The sequence below is a fragment of the Drosophila hydei genome, unplaced genomic scaffold (genome assembly GCF_003285905.1).
Source record: "Drosophila hydei strain 15085-1641.00,03,60 unplaced genomic scaffold, DhydRS2 tig00008114-arrow-pilon, whole genome shotgun sequence".
NCBI lineage: Eukaryota > Metazoa > Arthropoda > Insecta > Diptera > Drosophilidae > Drosophila > Drosophila hydei.
This window is the reverse complement of record NW_022045827.1, coordinates 8,340,549-8,367,990: the sequence shown is the minus strand read 5'-3', so window position 1 is coordinate 8,367,990 and position 27,442 is coordinate 8,340,549. Positions and strand designations below refer to the sequence as shown.

General features: G+C 35.3%; 5 protein-coding genes across 5 annotated transcripts; all 5 read right to left on the bottom strand.

Annotated features, from left to right (window-relative positions):
• Window positions 1-1,890: 1,890 nt before the first annotated feature.
• LOC111596115 lies at window positions 1,891-3,745 on the bottom strand. Its single transcript, XM_023310180.2, has 3 exons — window positions 3,509-3,745; window positions 3,238-3,414; window positions 1,891-2,167 (listed from the first exon to the last, which is right to left on the bottom strand). Exons 1-3 carry the CDS (start codon window positions 3,564-3,566, stop codon window positions 1,956-1,958), a joined length of 447 nt encoding a protein of 148 aa, XP_023165948.2. The 5' UTR covers window positions 3,567-3,745; the 3' UTR covers window positions 1,891-1,955.
• A 390-nt stretch (window positions 3,746-4,135) lies between these two features.
• On the bottom strand, window positions 4,136-5,802 carry LOC111596113. The gene is made up of 3 exons (XM_023310178.2): window positions 5,668-5,802; window positions 5,403-5,576; window positions 4,136-4,464 (listed from the first exon to the last, which is right to left on the bottom strand). The coding sequence occupies exons 1-3, from the start codon at window positions 5,714-5,716 to the stop codon at window positions 4,226-4,228; spliced, it is 462 nt and encodes a 153-aa protein (XP_023165946.2). The 5' UTR covers window positions 5,717-5,802; the 3' UTR covers window positions 4,136-4,225.
• A 1,390-nt stretch (window positions 5,803-7,192) lies between these two features.
• On the bottom strand, window positions 7,193-9,525 carry LOC111596106. Its single transcript, XM_023310167.2, has 3 exons — window positions 9,373-9,525; window positions 9,140-9,316; window positions 7,193-7,539 (listed from the first exon to the last, which is right to left on the bottom strand). Exons 1-3 carry the CDS (start codon window positions 9,431-9,433, stop codon window positions 7,331-7,333), a joined length of 447 nt encoding a protein of 148 aa, XP_023165935.1. The 5' UTR covers window positions 9,434-9,525; the 3' UTR covers window positions 7,193-7,330.
• A 3,071-nt stretch (window positions 9,526-12,596) lies between these two features.
• Window positions 12,597-14,582, bottom strand: LOC111596102. Its single transcript, XM_023310164.2, has 3 exons — window positions 14,412-14,582; window positions 14,167-14,343; window positions 12,597-12,884 (listed from the first exon to the last, which is right to left on the bottom strand). The coding sequence occupies exons 1-3, from the start codon at window positions 14,470-14,472 to the stop codon at window positions 12,676-12,678; spliced, it is 447 nt and encodes a 148-aa protein (XP_023165932.1). The 5' UTR covers window positions 14,473-14,582; the 3' UTR covers window positions 12,597-12,675.
• A 1,874-nt stretch (window positions 14,583-16,456) lies between these two features.
• Window positions 16,457-22,097, bottom strand: LOC111596114. Its single transcript, XM_023310179.2, has 3 exons — window positions 21,950-22,097; window positions 17,194-17,394; window positions 16,457-17,135 (listed from the first exon to the last, which is right to left on the bottom strand). The coding sequence occupies exons 1-3, from the start codon at window positions 22,014-22,016 to the stop codon at window positions 16,921-16,923; spliced, it is 483 nt and encodes a 160-aa protein (XP_023165947.1). The 5' UTR covers window positions 22,017-22,097; the 3' UTR covers window positions 16,457-16,920.
• Window positions 22,098-27,442: the final 5,345 nt, after the last annotated feature.

The following is a 27,442-nucleotide window of genomic DNA, read 5'->3' as shown; positions in this document are numbered from 1 at the left end:
CCAAATTTACTGACATGACTGAATTCGTTATAAATGTTATTAATATTATTATTACATATGTGTATAAATTATATACTTTGTAAATTGCATTGGAAACGTTTTTATTTTCTTACCATACTACATAACTGTCTATATATACATACATATAAACTGGAATTCAAAGCAAAAAGAAAACACGCCACTTGCAGTGCAGTGTAATAGTTATATAAACCTTATAGACGATTAGAAGCCACACTTAAGCTACTTGGGCGTGCAGAACGGATGCAGATAAAGTGGGCTATGGGATTGAGTGGCCAGGGGTTGGGGGTGTGTGCACACATGTCGCATATTGATCTCATTTATGATCCGTATCCAAAGCTTACAACAAATTCAATGTTTATTTAAGATTCATTCCATTTGTGCATTGCTCAAGCTAGACTTTTGTTTTTTTTTTTTTTGCTGACAACAAATTTTGTACAATTTTATTTTGTTAATGTTTTCGACAACTTTTATCATTTCTTTCCATTTTTCTAGTCAGAGAAAAGAGAAAATTGTTCAAAACATGCTGTGCACAAGATTTGTTTTGTTTTGTTTTGTTTCTGATAGGCGTTTACGCACGCCCATTTTAGCAACTGCTCCTTGCACTACTCAAGCGAATTGTTACAATCACAACGAATAAAAAAACTTATGTAGAAAATATTTAAACAATAAAACGATATACATAAATGTAAATTATGCCAAAAAAAAGAAGAGAAATTGCGATTTTGCTGTTGCTGCGCCGACTCAAAAGTCTATGCGCCACTCAATTTCCGATCGCATAGATCAAAACTTGAGAAACAAATGACTCAACACACATTTAGGAGCTGGTACTCCAAATAAACACCTGACAAACACACACACCTCAACCACACACACATACACATGTGGCAAGGCATAACAGCAAAATTTGTAAAATGAATTTTTGTGGCTGGCTTAAACAAAAATATGAAAAAATTAAAATATATATATATGTATTTTATAATTTTTAGTTTTTATTAATTAAACTCTCTGTGTTGTTAAAAGAATATTGTGTATGTAAGCAGCATTATATATGGCACATAGCTCATACCCATAATAACCTAGTTGAAAAGTTTGATCAACTCAAACACAAAAAAACAAAAATATTGAAAAAAAAAGAATATGTATAAATATATTTGTTACTTGTTTCTTCGCTGTTGATAAAAGATTTTTAATTTACTCGGTTGACTATTCAGACAACAAATGCTCCGACGCTCGCTCGTTGGGCTGAGGCTAAGGCTGAGAGATGGAGGCAGTTGCGGGTGCGCGCTCATATTTATGAACAGTATTTGGCAAAGGGCAACAAACAGTCAACTAATTCATTATATTTTGTACATACAATTGTTCACACTGTTTTTCTATATATATATACAAACAAATATATATAAATATATAAATTTATATAAATTGTTCTCTATGTGTAGTTGTTGTTAGGTTTCGATGAATTAATTTGTACAATAACCAACCATTATATAGTGGCATCTAAGTGTGTTATATATGAACTCAACTGACGTTATATTATGCAAAACTGAAATATATAATAATAATAAATAATAATATACACACATATATATATATAAATCTACAGACAAATGCGATGTTTGCTAATTGAATTAAAGTTTCAGATGTTTTTATTTGATTTTTATTATTATTTCGATTTACGAATTACAAACAATAACACACACACATACAGTAATAAACGAATACAATGGAAAATATGCCCAATTATATATTATATATCTTTAAAACAGAATTATATATATATAAATATTATTATTATATATATTTATATATATAAAGTGTATGTTAAATCATTTTAGTGGATGTATAAAAAACAAATAAAAACTAAACAAATAAATCAAAAGTGTTGCAAGAAATTATTTTTTTTTAAATTTAAGAACTTGCTCGGAGATTCTCAATTAGAAGTTAAATAGGTATATTAGGGCCAGCAGTACGGCCAGCACGACGCTGTGGGCGTTTGCGCTACGCGCGCTCAGATTGCAAAAGTCCTTATGGCAGAAGATACAGCCGAGGAAACTGAGATGTGGCATCACCGGATCCGGCTGCTCATCGCACACAGATAAATCGCCAAAAATGCAGGAGCGACGCACGAACAGCGTTTCGCCAGGTGCTGCAAACAAACATGAAGAGCAGCCACTCATAAATTTAAACACGACGATATTATTTAGTAAACACAAACAAAATTATGATTTCCATTCACTTCCCGTTTACGAATGTAACAAACGAATTTTTAATCAACTATTGCGCATTTGCTCGTATGCAAATCACAAATTTTCGTTTACAAAATGCGCCCAACATTTGAGAGCTAGCCAAAAATTATAGAATATACCCAATAAGGTGAGTGCACGGATAACAGCTAAAGCTATTTATAGTAATAGCCATAATAGTTATAGTTGTATATATTATAGCTGAATGTTGATTGAAATCTTTTTTCATTATAACGAAATATTAAATAGTTTTAAAGACTTCTGGTACGTAAATGAAATATATCTGTCAGAAATATGTTTATTTATATATCTAGTTAAACGCTTTGACTGCTTAAGCTGGTCTTTTGATATGTAATATATCATACAACTTGGACTCTACCGGCAGTTAAACTTGTAACCCGAATATCGCCTATAATTTAAGCTGTCAGAATCGTGTTATTCATATCTTATATTTCTGACACTTTAGGCTTTATTAATAGCTTATAGTCTTAAAATATCTATCTATATTTTCATTATACCTAAATTGAAATAGCTTCAAAAATCTACTATAATTTAGACCGTGCAGGTATAGCTTATCTGTTTCTTACACTTTAGGCTGTGAAATGATGAAAATATCTAGATCTATGACTTCAGACAACTTAAGTAGTTCTGACATGTAGATATACCCAGTGGCACTTAAGTACTGCAACGTCATATCAAAACTACAAAAATTGTCAGTAGTCATATCTAGATCTAGTTGTTGACGCTGTTCTGGTATGCAAAGATCTAGATTTAATATGTCTGGTCTTGATGTTAAATATTTAATATCTATTTCAGACATATCTATACCTTATATTTTTTACACTTTCGCTATTATAATATCTAAATATCCATAACTGGCATATATGCCCAATCAGGCTGTTCATGCGTACCTAATGTCGCTCACTCTTGAGGCTTTCCTGGCATCTAGCTTCCATAGATTTCTCATACTCACCGTCGTTGTAGTACTTGGTGAGGCAGGCTGTTTCGGGTCTTTGTAAATAGAAAGCACGCAAATGTTCCGGCAGCTCCATGGAATCGCAGTCTGTTTTGGCAATGTCATCTGGTTGGAAATTATCGCCGCAATTCGAATCGTTGACGGAATCGCATTCGTAGCAGCTAACGGCCAGAGCTGTGAAACGTGTGTGCGTGTGTTTTTGTTTTTGTTATTGTTGTGTGTGTTTAGTATGTGTGTCAACAGTGTATGACACGTTCGATGCGCTCACCTGTAGCCGATAGCGATGCGAACAGCAGCCCCAGCGTCAACGCCCAATGCCCCAACATAGCCAACTGCTTGTGTGTGCGCGGGCAGGTGTGCGCGGGTTTGGCGCACAGGTAAGAATACAGATGATGGATAGTTCGCTTGAATGTATTAAATGAGTGCACAGATTGGGCCCCGTTGATCGCGCCAGAGCGTCACATGGCCGAACCAGCCGGACGAGCTGCACACACGAGACTGAGCCAAAGCCAATCGCATTCTGAATGATGAGTTTTGTATTCATTCTTTTTTGCGCTATTTTCATTCTTTTTTTTCCATATAGCACATTTGGTTTTCATTTGCCTGACAGCGTATAGTACTGGCCACACATACACGCACGCACACACAAACATGAAAATGGTACGAACGGCATTTTGATAGCCGAAAATAAATGTCCGTTGACATGAAACATGAAATGGAGCAAAATACACGGCGCTATTGTGTGCCTACATGACGTGTGATTGTGTGTGTGTGTGTTTGCTTGTGCGGGTGGGTGAGTGTGTGTGTGCCCTTGTTCATGCCTCACACACCGCTTGCCCCCAAAGTTCATTGCGCGCACAAATAAACAATTTTCGCTTTATTCTACATTAATTTAGATTTTATTAGCTGGCCTTTGGCGCTTTCTCGCTTCCTTGGTCATGGCCATTTACAGCAACAACTTAATGGCTAATGCCTCAAATATGCCTCATACCTCCCGTTGGTGAGCGCGTAGCCAATGGGCTGACAGAAGAAACAGCGCCAGTGCTGGCAGCCTCCATAGGTCCAGCTCCAAATGTTCGGCTCCATTGCAGAAGTTCTCATTGTTGCAGACGTGGCAACTGGCATTCTGCACGGATGTCAGCGTTGGGTCCAGTTTGCAGCCAATCTCCGTCTCGTTCACCTCCCCGAAGTAGCAGCCACGCACGAACTTATTGACGCCATTTTCTGTGTGCGGTTCACAAAGCAAACAATTAAGTGAAACAATGTTGCGGCATACTTTTAGGAGCTGTGCTTAAATAAATATAGCTGCGCGGTGTGTGTCTTGTGTGTTAACCTACCTACACTATGTTTGTATTAATTTGCAAGCTTACGGAATTTACTTAGTTGAATTGGAACTGCTTTTGTTTAGTGTTCTTTACACTGATTTCATATGTATATATATATAGATCTTAGGCTGCATTTGAGATTGGGCTTTCACATTTGTAAACAAATTTAGTTTCTCTTGAAGCGTAGCTTAATATATTTTTTAAAATTCTCAGACTGGAAACTCTTTTATTGAACAGATTTAATGTGTTATTTTTAGTGTTGTAAATTTTATAAGAATAGTTTAACAAGTCTTGAAACAGTCTAAAAAATGCATATATTATTAAATTTATTTTAAAATTATATGTGAAACAGTTCAAGCCAAAGCACTTTTAACTTTTCTTAACACAAATTTAAACTAAATGTTTTTGTTGGCTAATGAAACACTTAAAACGCACAGATATGCTTTATTTGCAGATATGTGCTTCTACACAGTGATACTCTTGTCGAATACACAATTTTATGTACCCTCGACAACTTTTTGCACTCAAATATAGAACATAGAATTTTCTAAAATATTTTGATTAGAGATTCACTGTTTGAGTCGAGCCATCATCAATATACATTTCATTATTATCAACTCTACATTCTATAGATACACACTTAAGTTTCATTGATTGATTCTTAGATTTAAATGCGCAAATAGTTTGGCAACTAAATAATAACGCCCACAGTAAACTGTTGAAGGACACGTTTTTAGGTCAAGTTACTAGCTAGAGGCGCACTATTTTCCTTTTCATAGTTTGCGGGACATGCGGTGTGGTTGTGGTGGTGGTTGGGTGTGTGTGGAGTTTACTTACCGCGGAAAACGCGCTTCACGCAGGCCGTGGCATTCTTGTTGGACAGTTCGTTTTCCAAAAAACGGGGCGGGGCAATGAAGGCGCAATCGTACTTGAAATGATTCTCGATTTCGAAATTCTCGCCACAGCTCGCCTCGTAAACGGACTCGCATGAGTAGCATCTGATGGCGTAAGCTGTTGGCATTGAACATACGTACATACATATATAAATACATATATATATTCTCGATTTTAATGTCTAAAGACAGAATGGTCAAGAGCGAACCTGTGGCCAGCAGCGTGAGCAGGCAACTCAAGCAAAGTAAATACTGCATTTAAACTGATGTTTTCGCGCTGAAGTCAAACAAAGGAAAACTCAAAATACTTTCCCAGTTGTATAGCTATAAATAATTGGCATGGATATATGGAATTTATTGCTGAAAATATTATATATATATATAGTTTATTTTAATTGCCACATTGGCACATCTTGTTTTATGGAAATTTCTTCTGTTGTTTAATTTTTTATTTATAACTTTTTCACTCAGCGCGAACCGAATTATTTGGCTTGGAAGTGTTTGCTCACGTCCAAGTTGCATATATTTCTATAAATTACTCGTGTTGTTACACATTTCATATATTTTTATTATATTTATTGAAATTTGTATGCACTGTAAACACGCGTCACTTTGTATTTTGCTATAATTTCCACACCGATGTCTAACAACAGTCGCCCGCCTCTATCGTTGCTATAGAGATTTGTATCTTTTGCTGTTGTTGTTGTTGTTCTTTTTGTTGTTGTGGTTTCAGAGATTTTCCGGTATGTTCTGTTTATAAAACAGCAGAAAACGCTTCAGCCGTCCGTCAGTCGACAGCCGCGTTCGAAACTAAACTGAGAAATGCCAAAAGCATTTCCAAATTCCACTTCTGGGCTCTCACTCTGCGCCTCTCTCTCCACTTCTCACTCTTGCTCTCAGTGGTTCCTTCCTACGGTCTGGGCAACCACCTATTGAAATTGTCTAATTTTAATGAATTTCCCCCAGACGCAAAAGCATATATATATTCTATCTAGAATTTATAGCACACATATGGAGGAAGGCGGCAAAACGTTTTCATTTAGCTCTTTGCCCCTTTTTTAATATCAGCAAAGAGAGCTAACAAAGTTGCCAAAGAGCACAACTAACTCGACAGTTTATATGCGTGTGTGCGGGTGTGTGCGGGTGTGCGTGTGTTGGTATTATGCATAGAGGAGTGTTAGCACAAGCTTTAATTATGGCCTTGCACGCAAGGACAGCTTTCACTGGAGACACATTGTCAATACATTTATTTCCCTTAATGATGATAGCGTCGATGCCAAAGGACGTGTTGTGTAGATAAACGATTTTACAGCTGACCCACAATTCAATTTGAATTGCAGAATGACTGTAAATTGATTTGCATATACTTCAAATCTACTTATTTAAGTTATATTTATGGCATGTCAAGATTAAATATAAAAAATAAAAACTATTTTAAAGCACTTACATTTAGTTATTGTTTAAACTAAAAGGAACATCAAGAATAAATATTTAATTTTTTTTAATATTTAATATAGAGAATCAGAATATATATATAATTTTTTATATATTTTTTAATTATTTCACTGCGTATTTAATCGCTCTACTATTTTCTATAACTAGATTCATATTATGTCTGATATCATATTTAATAAAAACATTATCAATATAAGTTTGTAATATATATAGGTGATGCAACGTACCAATATTTTACCTTTCGTTCTTAAAAAAATCCCTTCAAATTGAATTTGGTATAAAAGCTGTTTTAATTTTGTCAATAAAATTTGATTTTTTTTACATAAAAGAGATATGAAATTTTGATAATACATAAGTTACTTTTGAAATGTTTACGACTTTAAGTTACCAACTGAAGTTGAAGACACCAGTAAGACTTTAGGCCAGCAGGCGAGCCACGCCGAAGAACAGCAGAATGGCTCCAGCAATGGGGGCGATGGAAGCGGAGCCGTTGCACTCATCCTTGGTGCAGACGTCGCAGCTGAGCTGCTTGACGAATGGCAGGGAGGGGTCTGCCTGGCAGCCGGTCTGTGTATTGCTGACGTCACCAAAGTAGCAGCTGCGCACGATCTGTGGATGGCCGGGCACTAAAAAGGGCAGCAAATTCGTAATGTTAATTAGTTTCGAAAGATTTACAGAACTTTGCTAATTTTGATGCATCGTCATCATACTGAAAGCTTATGATGTACAAGCTAACGAATGCTAATCAGACGCGTTGACATCGAGTCAGGGTGACGGACCCTGTGAGCTCTGTGCTCAGCCTAAAGCTGACTATTTTTCAAGGTCTGTCATTGTTTCAACGTCGATTAACTGTTATTTGAATTTAATTAACATTGCTTAGTGGTTTTTCATAGTGTTTACCAAGTTTGTAAATCTCAATAATGCGCAGTTCTCACAGAACTTTAATGACTGCAAAAGCTAAGCTAAGACAATTAAAATAAGATAACCTAAATATAGCTGTGACTAATTTATGGATGACAACCTGACAGCTACTTAATTACAGCACTCATACGCCCTGTTTGGCAGAACTCGTGCGATTCAATTGTTGATCCAATTAAGAGTAGTCGCAATGACGCCTTTGCAGCTTTCTTGATTCGAAAACAATTAAAACTAAAAGCAAAAAATTTAGGAACACATCTTGATTAAAATAGATTTAAATTATGTTAGAAATTCTTAAGCAGAATCACATATACTTCAAAATTATTTATACTGAATGAACATATTTATCCTTTAAAAAATGTCGAAAATTGAGTTCTTAAAAGGTCTGAATATCTGAGCACTTTTCCTATTATAACTATAGCATTTCTACGTTTTACAGACTTGGGACTATATTTTAATAAATTTTTCATAATAAAATAAATTTTCTTAATATTAAAAACTTTAAAATATTATTCCCCTATTAAATTGGTGCATAACCTGAGTAAATAATAAGTTTTTAATATATATTATTAAAGATTATTCATCTTAAAACACACACACAAAGATCACAATCAAGCCACACATGCATACTATAGTTCTGATGTCATTTTTTGTGGCCCGAGCTCGTCGGCTGAAATGATCTTTGCATGGGCATAGTTGGTTGCTTTTTCTGAATAACAATTGAAATTACGATTGAGTAACACAGCGCGAAAAATTGTCTTCAATTTGAGTTAATATCAATGATTTTTTCAATATTTAATTTGTTGATGAACTCAGCGATTGAAGGCAATAAATAATATCATTTTATAGAGCCTTACGCTGGAGTATTCAATTAAACAGCTCAACGTTAAAAACCTAAATAATTATCAAATATATTTGCATGACAAACACGATTACGCGATAATTGTTTTAAAATGCAAAACAGAACTTGAAGCTCAACGGTTCAGATCACACGATCCGCACATTTGTTCCCACATTCTGTCGGGCTTCGAGCTGAATAGAGGGTTGGGCATATTTATATATTATGCAAATAAATATACACATATAAGAGAAAACTAGCCCATAAATGGATATTTTTGATCAAATTAGACAATTATTTCTAGTGTATCTTCGCAAAAGTTGCGCATACGCCTCGTCGGCTAGCTGACGGACATGGTAGACGCCCTCGGGTCTTCTTAGCTCAACGCTCGAGTACGATTAAAACTAATTAAGCTAATTGAATGTACAACAACTGGAAGTGGATGACATCACGTCATAGTTGTGACTTACAGCCTTCAATGGACTTCTTCATGCAGCCGGTGGCATTGCGTATGAAGGGGCCGGTTTGCAGGAAACGAGGCGGGGCAATGCGAGCACAGTCCAAGAGCAGGTTGGAATCCGCCTCGAACTTCTCGCCACACTTGGGACTGGTCAAAGATTCGCACTGATAGCACTTGATGGCATAGCCTGTAAATGGAATTTTAAGCCAGGTTGCTAGCCCTACGCCACCAACTGTTGCATACCCGTGCAGGCGAGGGAAGCCAGAATGGCCAAAGCCAAGACATGACCCACTTTTGAAACCATTTTGAAGCACTGAACATGTATGACACGAGCACGAAACAAGCGATGTAACTTTTATAGATCTGAACGGCACGGCGACTGGTTGGCTTCTGGTGGTTTTTTAGCTTGTTTTCTAAGTTAGCCAAGCGAACGCACCTTCACTTTACACTCAAATTGAAGAACAAAAAAACTCACTCATTCGCATTTTGAGTGAGTTTTGTTGCGTGTGTGTTTTTTGCAGTTTTGAATTGAATTTTGAGTTTAGAATTTTTACGCTTGACACACAAACATTTAGACAAATGACCACAATTTAGCTTTTATATGCACAATATACTTATGTATATATATTACGAATCGGAGAACTTGTTTTGGGTGATGTCAGACAAATGTTGTCTTATTTATTTACTTTTCCTCTTGACTCCATACATGTGTAAACACAAAACAAAAACACAAACACATACACACACAAATAAATATATTGTCATTGTTATTTTTATGTTTTGATTGGAGTATAGGGCATTATATAAGTCTGATATATGTCATGTTGCATATGCTTCAGTATGCGGCATCTCATTTGTATGCCATTCATTCAGCATTTCATGCTCATAGTACAAACAGGTTTAGTTTTCACTTTTGAGTGTGTTTGGAGCATTATCACTTAGTTATGGAATGTGCATCATCTAACTTAGTTAATTTTGGAGTGAGCTACCTTAGCCGCTTATCATAATTAAATTTTTAATCAGTTACCAATCAGATTAAATTCTATTGAAATAGGTTTTTGGAGTAAACTCAATTGATAGATAAGCTGAATAGAGTTTAATATTTTAATTTAATTAATTTGAAATTACATAGAATTTTATTTGGGTATATCTGATTGCTCGATTATCTGTGTTTTGTTTGTTTGTCTTCTATATTCTGGGAAATTTGCTCTCGCTTGCAATTTCAAGCCAAATTTATGACAGATCTCATTATTATTATCAGTTTTATAAAAATTTTTTCAATTAGAGTATTTAACCTTCGACTTATCGCATATCACACTTTATTTACCTATCTATTGAGTTTCTTTTAATTTGCGATGCGTAATAAACTGGAGAAAATTACTCAGCAAACAACACTGAAACAAAATAAATCAAATTAATTAGTTTTTAATTTGCAAGCATGGCTTTAATTGTTATTGTTATTGCGGAGATAATAACTATTATGTGATACATTGGCAATGTAATCAAATTAACAAGAACTGCATGTCTTTAGAGTGAACAATACTATATAATTTTCTAAGTTTTAAAGGCTTGAGATAAAGTGTTGACTCACAGAAGATGAACAGCTTAGCTATTTCCAGAACCTTATTACGCATCACAAAGAAAGTGAAATGCTAATAAATTGATAAATGAAAAATGTTGAAGATGAAATTCATTAATTGAAGAAAAAGTTTTATAAAATGGTATTGAAATTAATACTTCAAATGTTTATCATTTAAGGAGCATAAATTGCATTTAATAAGTTACATGATTTATTAACATTTTATTTAACAATTGTTCTTTTTATTTAAAAATTTTCATTTCTTTATATATTTGTACTATTATTAATATATTACAGTATCAATTACTTTCTATTCCAATAACTTTATTAGTGATATTTATATAATTGCATTCTAATGGAAATCGTATATTTTACTTAGAGCCCACAGAATTGGTTTAAGTGCTTTTTCCCAAGCATCCGTTGAATTTCCATTTCACCACTTATATGATTTTCCATGCTGCTCAATTGGTTAATTTTTTCAAATTATTCCAAATGAGTTTGGGTTAATTGAGAAGCAGCTAACTGCAGCTGCTGCAGCTCGAGTAGGAAATTCCCCCAGTCTTCCTTTCCCTCACCCAAGCAAATGTTTCATTTGCAGTTTTTTGACCTCTTCGATGCGTTGCGCATTGTTAAATGAGTTAAATGTGTGCTTAACACTTTGTAAACTCGACTTCGCCTTCGACTCGGCGTTCAAATTTAACTCAATTAAACATAATTAATAATGCAGACACACTCGCTCACGTACACACATTTACATACCCACACCCACCCGCTCACAGCCCACATAGTAACATGCTCACATGAGGGCATTCGTTGGGCAGTTGCCTGACCTTTTTTCAGCTTAATTGTTGAATTTGTGAGCCACTTATAAACATTTTTGTTTATGGTTAATTAGAATTTCCAGGTGTTGGGCCTGGGCGGAGTTTTGTTTTTAGACATGCAACTGTAGATGAGTCATGGAATTTACGAGGCTTGCTTTGGCTAATTGACGCGCCGTGAAATCCATTCCGTAAATGCGTTACATTCATGAAACACAGAAAAATTTGGCACAGACTTTGCAATTCGTAATGGATACACTCATGCGGCTGCAATAGCCTTTCGCCATATACCATATACTAGTATGAGGGAATGTAGCTATTTATAATTATTGTGTCTGAAGGCAAGACAGAGTCTCAGTGATAAGAGCAGATATTCTGAAGCATATATGAATAAACATTTATGTATTATATATATTTCTGAAAAAGATATGAATATGGCAGCAAGTGAGGTCGAGAGAGATTAGAGCAGGAAGAGTGATAAGAGTGAGAGAGCGGATGAAGAATCGAGAAAGAAAATAAGAAAATATAGTGTAAAATATATATCGTATAATACTAGATAGAACGAACATTTTTGAGAAATGACACTTGACAAGTCTATGCTGAAGGCTAGGTGAATATCAAAAAAATATCTTAACAAAAATTCATCAATGAGGCCTAGTGTAAAGTTACTCTAGCAATTCCAAGGAAATCTCTATTCATAAATCTATTTTACTCCAACAAAATCCTTTACAATTAAAAAGTTTTTTTTTCATAATTATTTCTCTTTTAAAATCCACTTAATTTCTTTGAGCATATGTTTTCTTATCGGTGGTCATTTCCTTTTGATAATGTCAACCAGTATTTATTATATATTTATTCAAAAGACTTTTTATTCTTAATCATTGAGATGTTGCAGTAAAATATATGATTTATGTCCACAAAAGCTTTTAACTTGTTATCGTTATCTGTGAAAAATAAATTTAAATTATTGAAATTGTTTTTTATAAGTGATCCACAAATAGCTTATTAATTGCAATTGCATCTGAAATAGGCACAAATTTAAACGAAAATGTTTCACAACTATGAGGCAAATCAAAATTACAGCTGATAGAGACAAGTACTTAAATACAATCGGGAACTAAGAACTAGTGTCAAATACTAGAGATCGATCTAGGCCAACAGGCGAGCCACGCCGAAGAACAGCAGAATGGCTCCAACAATAGGGGCGAGAGAGGCGGAGCCGTTGCACTCGTCCTTGGTGCACACATCACAGCCAATTTGCCTGACGAAGGGCAGGGAGGGATCCGACTGGCAGCCGGATTGAATGTTGTTGACATCTCCAAAGTAGCAGCTGCGCACGATCTGCGGTTGTCCCACAACTAAAGGTGACAATGGAGGTGAGAAATTTTGTTAGTAAAAAAGGCAAAATAAACTTTCACGCTTTGCTTAAAAAATAAATAACTTGTAAATTATATTCAAGCCCACAAATGAGTTCATTGTTCGGCAGCTGCTGTTAACAATGCAGCCCGTTTGTACAACCCGAGCTAAGCAAAAAAAAAATACAATAATTTTCTATGCTGCCTGACGCATTGTTCCAGTCAACGGCAGCAACTTGACTCAACAAGATTCGTAATTAGCAAAGGTTGCTGCTGGGATCAGTTTCACGGTTGAGTTCGATTTGCGATTTGCTTTGATGAGCTGAACAAAGCTGCCATAATTCTTAATTAATTAGTAAACAATTATGAAGCGATATATAAGAAGAATAAAAAACAAACAAGTAATAATGTAGCAATCTGACGCCACTTACTGAAGAACAATTTTTTATTAGTCTCAATGAGACTTGAAATATGAATATTTATACGCGTGAGCCAAACGCATATGTGCCACGCCCCATATAAGACGAGGGTAACCAGTCTTAATAGCAGCGAAATGGTTTCAGCTCAAACAGATGCACAATGTACAAACTTAACATACTCTTTTCACTCCGTCAACGAGCATTACTATTAAAAAGGAATTAATGTCTAAATTATTTGAATACAAATTTTAAATGCCAGCTTATCTTATAAATGTCAATTTATAATCTTCGATTATATTGAATAAATAATTTACATTTATAGACATGTCGAAAGAGAAAAAGAATATATACGAGGAGATATAAATGTTTCTCAATAAATATTTATAGAGATGAATTTGAAATGATAAAAATATTTTAAGAAAAGTATACTTTTTATATATGTTTCTCCATAAATCTTCTGCCATTTGCTGGCAATCTGAACTTCAAAGAAATATTAAAATATGCTAATAGCTGAATTTCACGCTCCCCGTCCGCGCATGAGGAATCACGTCATTATTATTTCAATACGATACTCACACTAATCTCAAAATTATACGAAATTACACGAAACCCGAAAATACAACAATGTCGCGATGCCCATTTCAAAATCCAATAACTGCGCAAAACTCAGCCACACAGAGACCAACACGACGAATAACAACAGCGGAACGAACTCAAGTACAGTCAAATGACATCATAAGTAACGCAGCATAATGCGAATATCTATGCTCGCTTGAGAGCCGCCACTAATGGACGGCACAGATTGGCGATGCGAGAGCTCTATAACGATACACGATCATGACATACATGAGATTGGAGGAACTTACCGCTCTCGAGCGTCTTCTTCATGCAGCCGGTGGCGTTTTGAACGGGGAAGAAGGCCTGCAGAGTGCGTGGTGGCCCAATCTTGGAGCAATCAAGTAACAAAGTCTCATCCTCCTCGAATTTCAAGCCACATTTCGGTGTGGTAAGCGACTCGCACTGGTAGCACTTGATGGCATAGGCTGCAAGTTGACAACAAAATTGGATTAGTCCAAACAGGTTGCTTTTTGGGACAGTCTAAAAAACACACCCGAACAGGCCAAGCTAATCATAATGGCCACGGCCAAACTGCATTTGATGGCGGACACCATTTTTTGAAATTATTTTAATTTTTATTTATTTTTCTTTTGCTGCAACGTCCACTGGAACTGCTCTCAACCTCTGCTGACAATGTCTGCTGCACGTCTGACAAGTACACAATTCAGTTGCCCCGTTCAGACGTCTAGCCGTCCACTATCCGTTATCCCCCATGCTCATTCCACTCGGTTCTCAGCGCGTAACTGCGGCTGCGCCGTTCACTCCAAGCACCGTTTGAGTGAACGATTTGAGAGCGTCGGAAAAACTGATGTGTTTTGAGTATTGTTCAACCGGTTTTCATACATTTGCTTAGATTATTTGAATCTGTTTTTTAGTTTCCTAAATTTTACAAACAAAACTGATTTCACTCACAAGATTGTTAATTATTTCTGAGCGTAACGGCGACTGCGCTGTTTGCTTTGAGTTTGTTTTGAGTAGAAATTTGTATAGGGTGTGGTTCAGGTAAGCTATTGTTGTGAAAACACAAAAAAAAAAACTTTTGTTTTGATTAATTGGTGAACCGGTTTTCCAGCACTTGCCTAACTTTTGTTGTGTGTTTTGAATTAACTTTAAAGCCATCACGTTTTTAGTACGTTTTGTAGGCACTGATATGCACTGAGAGAAAGTAATATTTCTTTAGTAAAAATCCTTATCTTACGTAATTCAGAATCTTACAACTGTTTTATGTTCCTAAACAAGCTCTAGTTGTCATTCAACAATTTTATTATAATTTGTTAATGATGTATTATTAACAACTACAGTGTAGAACCATTTGTGTTGCCGTTTTATTCTCAGTGCATCATTAAGTCGTTAATATGCAGGTGTGTGCTTGGAGACGTGTAACTAATGTTATATAGAAAATGGCCTGATCATTTAAAAGGCATGACAGATTTTAATAATAGATTTGTTTTTCATCATCAGCTGCTTTAGAAATTTATTACTTAAGGCGTTGAGTCATTAGCATACAGCTGACAAAATGCAATTGTTAATTTGTATTACACATAATAAAATGTTATTTAAAGCGACTTTAACTGGCAAACATTTATTCATAAGTTTGTCATCTTAAGCTCCAGTGACACAAGTTGAGTGAAACTAGCCGCCGAAATTTCTCGTTGTCTCCTAAAAGTATGCAACATTTAATAAACCAATATCTCTCAGCCCTGAACTATTTAACAATTTAATATAAAAGTTATTGAAACCCCATCGAAGCACGATAAATCAGCCTCAGTGTGATTTGAGCGGCACAAATGGCAAAGGCACAGCGGGTAGCAGTTGCCCCCCGGCTGAGACGCTGTCCAAGAGACACAGGATAAGGGAGAAATGAGGTCAGCATAGAACTCATACAACATTCACGTCTAATTGGATTAGCCTTGGACTTAGTGGAACTATTGAGCTCAGAAATAGGATACTAAGGAATTAAGGAATCTAATTTCATGTGCTTAAGAAACTACTTCCTGTTTTCACATCGTCGTAAATATTTAGTGTATAAACTTGTTATTTCGATTTCCTATCATAATAAGTCGTCGCTCTACAATCTATTTACACTGTAATCTATTTATACTCCAAAACTTATTTACACACGATTAAACTTTAATGAAACGGCACTTGCTTGCCACGGGGTGTATTTTGCCATTTGCATAGATTAAGCTAGATATTGTCAACTTCAATTTTAGTCGAACGATGACAGATTAAGATTTAGGACAGGCATTGGAATGAAACAGGTAAGACAAGCGGGTCGAAAGCTGCTTTTTCGCCTAATTTTTTGTAAACAACAATACTCTAACGATTTATATACTTTTATATGAATCTATAGTATCAGATAAGAATCTTGAACGAATCTCCGACTTCTTCGAGAACTAATCCTTAACAAGCTCTTCAGATTACTTGTGCATTAAGATATATAAATATATATATATATATATATATCCATTGCCAATCCCTCCCCTTAAGTAATGTCCACTCCAACAACTGTCACATAGATAATGAACTTTATTCGGTGTCTGATTTATTGTTTATACAACTGTGATAAATACATTGGAGAATGCATGCGGTGTTCTGACTTGTACACTTAAACATTATTTCTTTGTAAGTTTTATTATTATTATTGTGGTACTTTATCATTTATAGAGCGTGGCTTGCTGTTGTTGTAGTTAATATTCGATTGCTAAGCTAAGCTATTTGACTAATTTGCTTATCTGAGTGTCGTAATAGTTTGAGTTAAAAATGATTAAAGCAAATTATGAAATGCACTCTTGAGTATTTCTCTAAATAAATAAAGTAACTTTAAATTAGAACTTAACATAAAATGGAGACTACGAAGGACTACGAAAGGGTAATACGCCTATAACTAAACTAAGTGAAATATTAATGGTAATCAGCGAATGGCTTAGCTTTTCGGCTAGCTAAATAAAATATCACGTTCCAACTAAAAATAGAGATACGATTGAAGCGACGTGGCTATCTTAGTTGGCTAACTGATTGGCCACGGCCAGAGCGGGCAACAAAATGGCGGCAAAGATGGCGGCGAGGCCGGCGGCGCCGTTGCAGCGATCTGTCAGGCAATCCTCACAGAATATTCGGCGCACATTCTTCTCGGGGGTAGTCACATTGCACAGCTCCATGGGATCCGATTTGTTGGTGTAGTAGCAAAAGCGCTTGGTAACGATTTTGCCATTATCTAAAAGAGAGAGAACACTGATTAGTGAGGGTATTTCTAGTCGGCCTTATGCACTTACACTCCTCGACAGTCTTGCGGCAAACGGCACGCTCGTGATCGGAGTTAATGGAGCTGTTGCAGCTGCGCAGCAGATTTATATTGCGCTCCTTGATCAGCTCCGTGGGTATATTGTCCTCCTGGAAGGTCACATCGCAAAAGTCCTCCGAGCCAATGGTGCTCGAGCTGCAGTGCCAGCACTGCAGATGCTGATGTTCATGTGCTGCAAAGATGACCAAGCCAAATAATTCGATTAGTTTATGTTACTGCGCGACCTTAACAGCCTGACCTCAATTCGGATGGCTCGCAAAAGCTGAACAATGTGTGTATCCAGAAATTGTAGCTGTTGACATCATCATGCTCTCATTGCCAAAAACAAACTTAACTGACTTTATGTGCGGCTGACCAGACTCCACACCCCCACCAATCTGTTCCAACCCCCATTCAGCAGCCGCAGCAGACAGTGAATTGTGCGTAGCGAGTCAGAGCGGCGCCTTTCATTGAATATTTATTACGTATACGCCACGAAGTCGCAGACGAAGGAAAGTAAGTGAAATTTATGACTTGCCCACGCAAGCCAAGATTTTTTATGAGATTCCTTGGCGTCCATGGAGCACTAAAAACTGTTGAATCGCAAAATGTGTACTTCATGTTGTAATTGTGGGAACTAAGCCGAAGACGTGTTTCAACTTTAAACTATTTTATAATGAGTTTGGGCTGGGTGAAAATGGAAGTAGGGAGAAGGGCTTCTCAGCTATTATATACATTTTTTGATTACAATTACTCTGACATGGTCTTAAGGCTTAAAGGACTCTGTGTCGAGCAATGGCTATGTAGTTTCGATCCCCAGTTAAAATCTTTATTATTATGAATTGATTTAATTGTTTTGATTAATTTTTAGCATAATCTGATACGGATTGTATACAAATATATTGCTTAATTTGTGTATAGAATAATAATAGAATACTTGATAATAATATATTTAGATATTATTAAACTGAAGCCTATTATTTATTTATGAGAAATGCAATTAAAGTTTTTCGTTGAACTACATTTTGATATTTTATAAATTGTCAAACGTATAGGACACAATGAAAAAGAATAAACTTAATTTCAAATCTAAATAAAACTGTTTACAATTTGTTATAACAAAAAAACATCTAAGAAATATTTAAAAAATTGTATAGTAATTTTTTATATTTTCCAATTTTCCCATTTGATATAAAAATATAATTTCGAAAATAATTTCGTTGATTCAAGTGTAACTTTTCGTGGGAACTACTCAATAGTTTTGCTATCAAATCTCTCGGCATTTTTTTCGCACTCGCTGATTGATTTGGCTAGCTGACTGTGATTATTTTCTTGTTGTTTTATGAAGCGCTTTGTTTATTTATTTTTCCATATAATTTGTTTTCGAATTGAATTCAATTTTTTGGTAAACATTGACAGCGGAAATATTGGCACAAAAACTTGAGCAAGCTTATTTTTGAAGCAGATTCGCATTAAATTAATATTTAATTGGATTGCCCACCTGCGGAGGTGGGCTTGGGCCATACATTGACGTGCTGGTCAAAACAAACATGCCAAGCAAAATGGCCTAATTAGATAGGCGTGATTAGCCGCGGACTCGGACAGCGCTAAAGATCAAGATGGTTTCTTTCACTTCAAGGTTTCTTGCATGTCCAGGACTGTTGTGTACATTTGTCTTACATGTTTGGCTTTTACTTTTTTAAAAATCAACTCGCCGTAAATCTAAATCAAACATGCAATGCTATTGTTGTTGCTGTTGCGACCTTGACTCGCGTCATGGCATCTGGCGGACGGGGCTCCCAAGCCATTCACTTGGCTGAAGGTGTCAAATATTTGCATTTCATTTTGAAAATTGTGAGTATATTAAATTACATTATTATGAACTTAAATGGCAGCTGGAACGTTGGCCGACCAAGTCCTTCAGCTGTCAGCCCGCAACACGACATTGGGGCGTGTGTCTCTAAACTTATTTGAGTTGTTGTTCTACGTCTTCAGCGTTGCAACCTTTGCCTGCATTTTTTAGCCTTGTCGGTTCTAGTTTACAGACTTACAGACTTCCTGTAGACTGACGTGAAATTGTGGGTAATTTGCCAACGCCCTAGTCTCACAAACTTTCTAGATGGGCCAACTAGTGTTGCCTTTTCGCTCTGAGTAATTGATTGTATTTTATTTTTGCCATATACTATATACTATATATATTAGAGCCAAGTCAAGGTCGCGTGCTGGCTTTCTTATCGGGCACACGCACAGGCCATTATTTTAACCATTTCTATACCCTGTAAGTCAGCCAAATTGTATAAGAAGTTATTTTTAGACACCGATTGCGTTTATATTAAGTGTAGGGCACAAGTGATCAGCTAACTTTTCAATATATATGCAAATTACAGCTTGGTAGCAGATGAGTATAAAGATTATAAAGTATTTCCAATTCTTGCTGCACTCAATTGGTTTTTCCTGCACTATCTACTCTTTACATTCTGAGCCATAAATAAAAGATAAAATATATTCATTCATATAATTGGTATATATATATACATATAGAAGCTATCAAAGGCATTCACATCATGAACCTAATCTGCTGTTACTTCCTGATCACATGTATGTAAAACTCTAGACGTACAGGAAGTTGCTTTTCGCTTATGCAAATTTTCACTTTCAACCCTTAAGTTAAGAAATTGCAACAATATATCCCAAGCGGCTTTCGCACCACTCACATAATAAATAAAATGTCGAACATAATATGAGCAAAAACAACAACAACAATAACAACAACAGAATATATTCATGTCATAATTTGATACGCATCGGAAGTTTGTTGTCGTCTGCAATTAAGCAACCCCACACACACACCCACACACACACAGTGACAACTCAGTTGGGTTGGAGGTTTTTTGGCATCCTGTGAAGCGTGCTCAATCTCTGCACATCCTGTTTGTCGCAAGCTCACTTGGCAGGAAAACAAGCCGAGCAACGCCTGCTCATTATCAGTTATCTACAAATTACGCAATTCATGCCAAGGCATTCGAACCAAACTTGAACAGACACACACAGAGAGAGGAGGTCTGTGACATAGTTTCCACGCATTCAGCCAGAAGGAGGCTGTGGGGGTAGAAATCTGTGCTGGCTGTGAGAGTACAGTTGAGGACAGTTTTCGGCGCTGCTGGAAACTGGAGCAGACGACGTTCTGGCGCCAGTTTGACATGCGCAGTGCTTCAAGCCGCTGCGCAGTAGGGTACAGATTGAATGCAAGCCAATTAGATAATTGCAGGATATAGACAAATACGGACAGGCGGGCAGGGCAAGGCAACGGGAGCAGTCTCGCAAATGAATGCTCAATATGCCTCAATTAAAAGTAATTATAATTAGCAATGCACTTGGCCAGTCAATTAATGCACATTAGTGCGAAAGTTAATTAAGTTGCTTTCGGCATTAATCAATGGTTTTTATGAGCGAATGCAAATGCATTTCACACAGTGCATATTCGTCTGTGAATGAAACAAAACAAATAGCTTGGCAAATATTTCAAATGAAATAAACAGCCAAGCATTTTCCAAATACACAAAATGCATTCAAATTTCCATTCCATGCCAATCATCGAACGGCGTGAAAATCACAAAAATGCCGCCAAATTACAGCACACATAAGTGAATTCTATCTATCTGTATATACATATCTATATATGTGTCAGAAAAGTGCACAATTCTGCTGTGCATTGACCCATAAATGGGTTTGCGTGCCAGTAACAGAATCCGAGTAAAAAAGCTGTAAATTGACCAAGCCCTAAAGAATACTCGGACTCTCACTTAGCGGTGTCAAAAATGCTGTCAAATGATGTAGATAAAATAGTTGCGCAAGTTTTATGACTGTGATTTCATTCTCATTAAAATATACCACAAATTAATTGCAGCAATTATTCAATAACAAATGTCTCTCGTCTCTTCCTCTCGCTCTATCAATATTTACTTGCTTTGTCAAACACAGAAATAAATTTGCAAATATCCGAAAATTAATAAATCTTAAGTCTTGGCAGCTGTGGAAAAGAATATGCCATAAACAGCTCTTCAATCTATCAATATATGCACATATAAATATTCCAAAAAGCAATTTGTTTATGACAAAAATACATTTTTGGATAAGCAACCAGATATTTGCCCCAATGTTCTTTGCCTAGGTGTGAAAACATTTCCCACAATTTTTTTTTCTTGAGTCATTTTTACATTAAAATGTTTTTTATTTTTAAAACAATTTAAAAGAAATTGATTTCTTCTGATTGGCTAAAAGCAAAAACCGAGAAGAACACACAATGTATAATAAATCTGTAGAGCGCTTTTAGTTGAGCTATGAAAATCAATTGTTCATTCTCTTACAATTGAATTTTTTTTTTTTTTCAATTTTTTATGGTTATTTTTAAGCATGGTATAACTTTTATAAACACCGCAAAAAACTCATAAAAATTGGCCAAAAAGCAAAATGTGCATAAACAAACAAGAGAGAAACACAAGTGAAACTTTTCATTCATAGATGTAATCAAGCAAGCGGCACACCTGAGACGCGAGGCACCTGATTTAGGAACAGCGATACGACGACCTTGCTGCCGCAGATGTAATTTCACGTAGGCAGGCCCAATTGGAGCTCGCACACGAAAATGAACAACAAATTTGAATTTTATGTGTTTATGAATGCACTCAAAGAGAAGCCACGTGCAGCGTGTGACGATCGGGCAAAGGAGATCGGGACGCGTAACTCACCTCGGATATTGTAGGCGGTGGCCAGCAGGCAGAAGCCAGCAATTATGAATTTGATGGGCGCTGACATAGTTGCGGATTGGTATTGGTATTAGATTTCTGGGCGCTGGAATGCTAGCTAGCTACAAATCTCTCTACAAGGCACGTAGATGGTTTGTATCCTTTGTGTGGCTTCTCAATGCCAGGCAGGAGCTTTTTTGTATTAACCCTCTGTCTGCAGTTCAAACTGTGCGCGATGCAAACGGTTGCTCGTCCGACTAACAACTGTGTGCGGTACGGCTATGCTGCCACACACTGCCCCAGTGTACGTTTGCGTTGGCGTCGACTGCGACGGCGGCGGCGGCGTCGACTGTGGCAGCGACGTAGCTTAGTTTGTGTCTCAGCAATGATGACGTTCTCGGGGGATGCCCCATGCTGTTGCTGCTGCTGACAAAGCTGCCCATCATTGAAGAGAGCCTTGAATTTGTCAAATCAGTCTGATTCCTTGACACTAAAGACTATTTATTAGCCTTATTTTATATAAATATAAATGTATTATAAGTAAATTAATTTTTTTTAAATTAATTTTTATAGATCCTGAGTCATTTTTATTTAATGTAATTTAATTATCTTATATTTCGCTATAAATAATAATAATTAATTGTCTACTTCTTGACTTTATTTGCTCAACTAACAGCATGAAATCTTTCTTATTATGGTCACCCTAATTGTGGTGTGAAACTTGACTAAATGGACAACAACGGCAGCTTTTTAAGCTTTGCGCTTGATATGTACATAAACCGTTAGCTTGTATTACTAAAAAAAAATGAAAAAAACGTAAATATCGAATGTAAAAAAAAAATTTTCGTTGATTTGAAAAAAATATTAAAAAATTTTCGAATATAAATTGGTTGAAGTCAATAGAAAGTTTTCATTGAAAATGGTAATTTGGATTTGCCTAAATATATGTAAAGAAAAAACTTTAGTTTATATTAATGCTCTATTGGTCAAATATGTCTTAGGGATCAGTAACAGCCCAGTGAAATCAGCCCTGTCTGCCTGTCGTGTTCGTCTGTCTATTTATCTATTTGCTTTCCCGCATGTACCTCTGTTGCTTAAGAGCTAAACAATTCAATTGCAACTAGCACCTTCCACTAAGGCGCTGATCAGCTTCGTTACCAGAATCGATTTGTATATTTGATGCTTTATGCAATGATTCACTTGTTGAATGTGATTCATTTGCTGGCACGCACATAATTTGGGCAAGTTGTGCTGCAACTGTTGAGCAGTTAGTGGCCAAATTTGGCGTACGCTAATGCCACAAGTGGTAGTCGAGGCGCTGACATGGCCAGCCGATATATGATTTCATATGCAAATCTTGACATTAATCTGCAGCATTAGACGACAGTTGGCGACTCCTCCTGCACCCAAAAAGCACTTGACAAAGCGTGAAAAATGCGACTCGCTGCGCTGCACGCACGCCAAATGAGTAGCTGATCGAGAGCGACGCCATCGCCGCACTTGGAGTTGATTGGCGGAGCAAGCCGGGCCGGGCCGGGCCGGGCCGTGCCAACAACAGAGCTAAATTCAAAATATATAATGCTTGCAACAGATTAGGAGGTTAAGTTGAAGCTTAAGCCGAGGCAATAAAAAGTCAAATCACATCATAAACTTAAGCACGGCGTCAGGTTTGGATTTCTAGGCTTTTGGCTTATAAAGAACCGGCCAACCGGCCAGTTAGCCAGCCAGCCAGCCGATCGTGGATACCACTGACAGCCAGCCTGGGGCCGTTGGGGCGTATGCGTAACATTTGCAACCAGCTGAAACGTTGAACAATGTCGATTTACAATATTTAACCATGCCCCCTCAATGATAAATGGCCAGTTTTATTGCATAAACTGTACGACATTTTCGCTAGACACGTCATAAAAAACTAAAAAGAAACAAAAAAAAACATACGCACACAAACATTGCATTTATGTAAAAAATAAAAAAGAACAAGAAATCTCTAGTCGGGGTGCCCGACTAGTAGATACCCTGAGCGCAGTACCATTTGCGGCTTTTAATATTTTCCATAGCACAACGACAAATAATAACCGACATAAGGACACCAAGATTTAAGCGAACATTGCGTCCACAACGCGCATCAACTTTACCAAATAAATATATCATTCTTGAAGGGCATTAAATATAGGTATAAATATAGGTATAAATATAGGTATAAATATATGTATATGATATAGTTATATTATATAGGTATATAGTAAAATTAGGTATAATTATTAATATATTTATTATTTTATATTTTTATTATTTTCATTTTTTTTCTGACTTTTAACTATTTTTTTTTTATTTTAGACTTTTTTTCAATTTTTAAAGACAGAAATTTAAAAATATTCACAAATACCATAAATATTCATTTTATAATACACTAATAGGTTATTAAGCAACCATTTCTCAATGTTGTTTTTGGTATAATATATTTGGTATAATATATATATATTAATATTATATTCTTATATATTCTTGTTTTTAAATATAAAAATATATACAGCTATGTGTTTTTGTAAATATTTAATACATATTTGCTAAAATATAATGCTATAAACATGAAAATTAAGAGAAGAAATTCTCTACCTATGACAAACACTGAGCACACATTGCAAATAACTTAACTATACACAAAGAGATAAATAAAATAAGATGCTCTTAAATATTACTTATTTTATTGAATATATAACAATAGAATTAACAATTTTAAAGAGAACAAGGCGGCATTAGTATTTGACTCTTAGCTTAATGAGCATTACGAAAATGATCATAAAAATCATATTGCTAAAGATCATTATCGTTAATGATAATTACCAGTAATTATCATGAACATAAATAATCATTATTCTAATGATCATTATCGCTAATGAGCTTTACATGGAACTTCATTATTATAATAACAATTTGTGTTTATTAAAAATAATTAAAAGTTACTAATAGATAAACAATTTATATTCTTAACATTTTAACAATTAAATATGAAATATTTATTAACAAATAGACAATGGTTAAACAAAAAAAAACTTAAATATATACTTAAATAGTAAACAATTATTTAAACTTAAACAATTTAACAAAAAAAAACTTAAATTTATTCACCACTTTCACTGAGCTGCACTGCGACTGACCTAGTCCAGGTCACACACTTGACTGATCGCCACAGCCGCTGCTGCGCCCTTTTATACCCTAAAGTCACTCAAAAGGCAACGCCAGCAGAGCTGCTGAGCCCTTCTTGAGTGGGAATTCACACTCAATTTTAATTATGTTGGAAGCAGAAGCAAAGGCGAACAGACTGAGCAAGCTATACACACATGACTTGTCATTCTGATCGGGAATATATTTACCATGCATATATACTTCATATATATGTGAATCTAATGTGCGTTTGCTTTCTGTTGAGTGCATTTATGAATTTTTGACTCAGTTTACATAATATAAAAGACAATTCAATCAATGCCACTATATAAAAAGCTACTGATTATGCTGATCATATATATATATATATATATATATATATATATATATATATATATCTATACATACATTTCGTGTCTCTAGCTCTAATAGATGCTGAGACGCGTTCACACATACGGACAGACGGACAAGGCTAAAGCGACTCTGCTTGACGTCCAGAACAAGAATATATATACTGCTTGTTACATACATTTTAACAAATTCAGTATACCCTGATTTCCCATTTTCAATAGGTTCAGGGTATAAAAAGTAAAAAAAAAAACCAAATCTTAGCCGTGCAACAAGCTTCAATGGCCAAAACGTTTTTGCAGCTTAGTTACCACCCATTAATTTTGTTTTTTGTTTATTTATACCCTGTAACTGTTAGTTGTCCGTAAGTGGAATATCGTTAGGCTATGCAAATGTGTGTGGGTTTATCTTTAACGAAGTTTTTCATGCAAATTTCACAAATACATAATTTGGATAACAAATTTGAGCTGTAAAAAGTTAGCTAATTGATCTATTAGAAATCATTCAAATGCTTGAAATACAATTTCTGGTAATTTTTGACAAAAATTTCGATTTAATCACATTTTATACTACATTCTTCTACATTCACTTGCAGCTAATTTTAAGTCTCGGCTGGAGTGTGCTAAATAGCCACATTTTATTTTAGAAATATTAATTAAACTTTCAAGAAACTCCATTCTAGCTACAATATTACTCACTGCTTTCATATTTTAACTCCCCAGCTTCGGATATTCTGGCTGAAAACATAATGTTATAATCACAGTAAAGCTAAAATCCTGGACATGTTTCACACAAATCCGAGACTCAATTGGATTGTGTCAAATGTCAGCGAGACTATTGTGTGGTTGTCAATTATCTGAAGCAATTAGTCTTCAATGTGGGCAGTCGCAGAGCTGAGTGAACAGAGCTCATTTCCGTTCTGCAGCCGAAAGGCATTGAATGACGCATCGGAACAGAGCAGCAGCAGCTCATCGCATTTTGTTTCGCTATATCTTTTATCTTTTGTGGCTTGCACAATGTCAAGCGCAATGATGTGAGACAATTACTTTTGATTTGCCTTCGAAAATTAAATAATTTACAATTGTACGAGCTAGGCAAGGCACTTGAACTTGAGCGCGAAAATGCAACATAAGCAAATGTTTTATAGTATATAAATTATCTTACATAGAGAATTCTTAAAAAAAAGACTTAAGTGTATGGGACATATTGACTCTGATTAATGAAGTAAAAATTGTTTTATAGAATTATATATTCTTACGTATTTTATTTACAATTATATTAAAGCTAACGTAAAACTTATCTTAACTTGACATGAAATATTTTTTTCATAAATATAAAATAATAAAAATAAATAAAATAAAATAAAATACAAAACACAGTAAATATATTAGCAAAATTAAAATATAATCAGAATAAATAAATATATATAAATTTAATTATTTATTTTTTAAATTTGAATTATATTTTTAAATATTTTTTAAAATATTATAATATATATATAGCTAGACAAAAGAAAATGATTTAATTACAAAATATTCTTCTTAAGAGAAATAGATTAATTACAAATATAATTATAAATTTGATATTGAGAGTTGATATATTTATTACATTCAAATGGAATCAAAGCTCACCTCAACTTACAAACCAATTAATCCGCCACTGAGCCACTTCAATAAATAAACATTTCTTTACAGGTCACTTTTAATAGATAAAGTTAAGCAGCTTCAAAGAATTTGAACCCCAATTATTGAATTCAAATCAAGCTACAATCAATGAGATTTATTTGAGGTTGAGCTTTAAGCAGAAATCCCTTTAAATTTGCAACATCCTCATATGGATATATGCAGTGTGCTGCAAAAAATAATAAATCATGTGTACAAACCAGCGATTTCCCTTCACTTACGTTAGAAAACGAGAAAACTTTTTATATAATTTTCCTCTAATTTATGGCCAAGTAAAATTCTTCTTTTAATTTGTACCGTC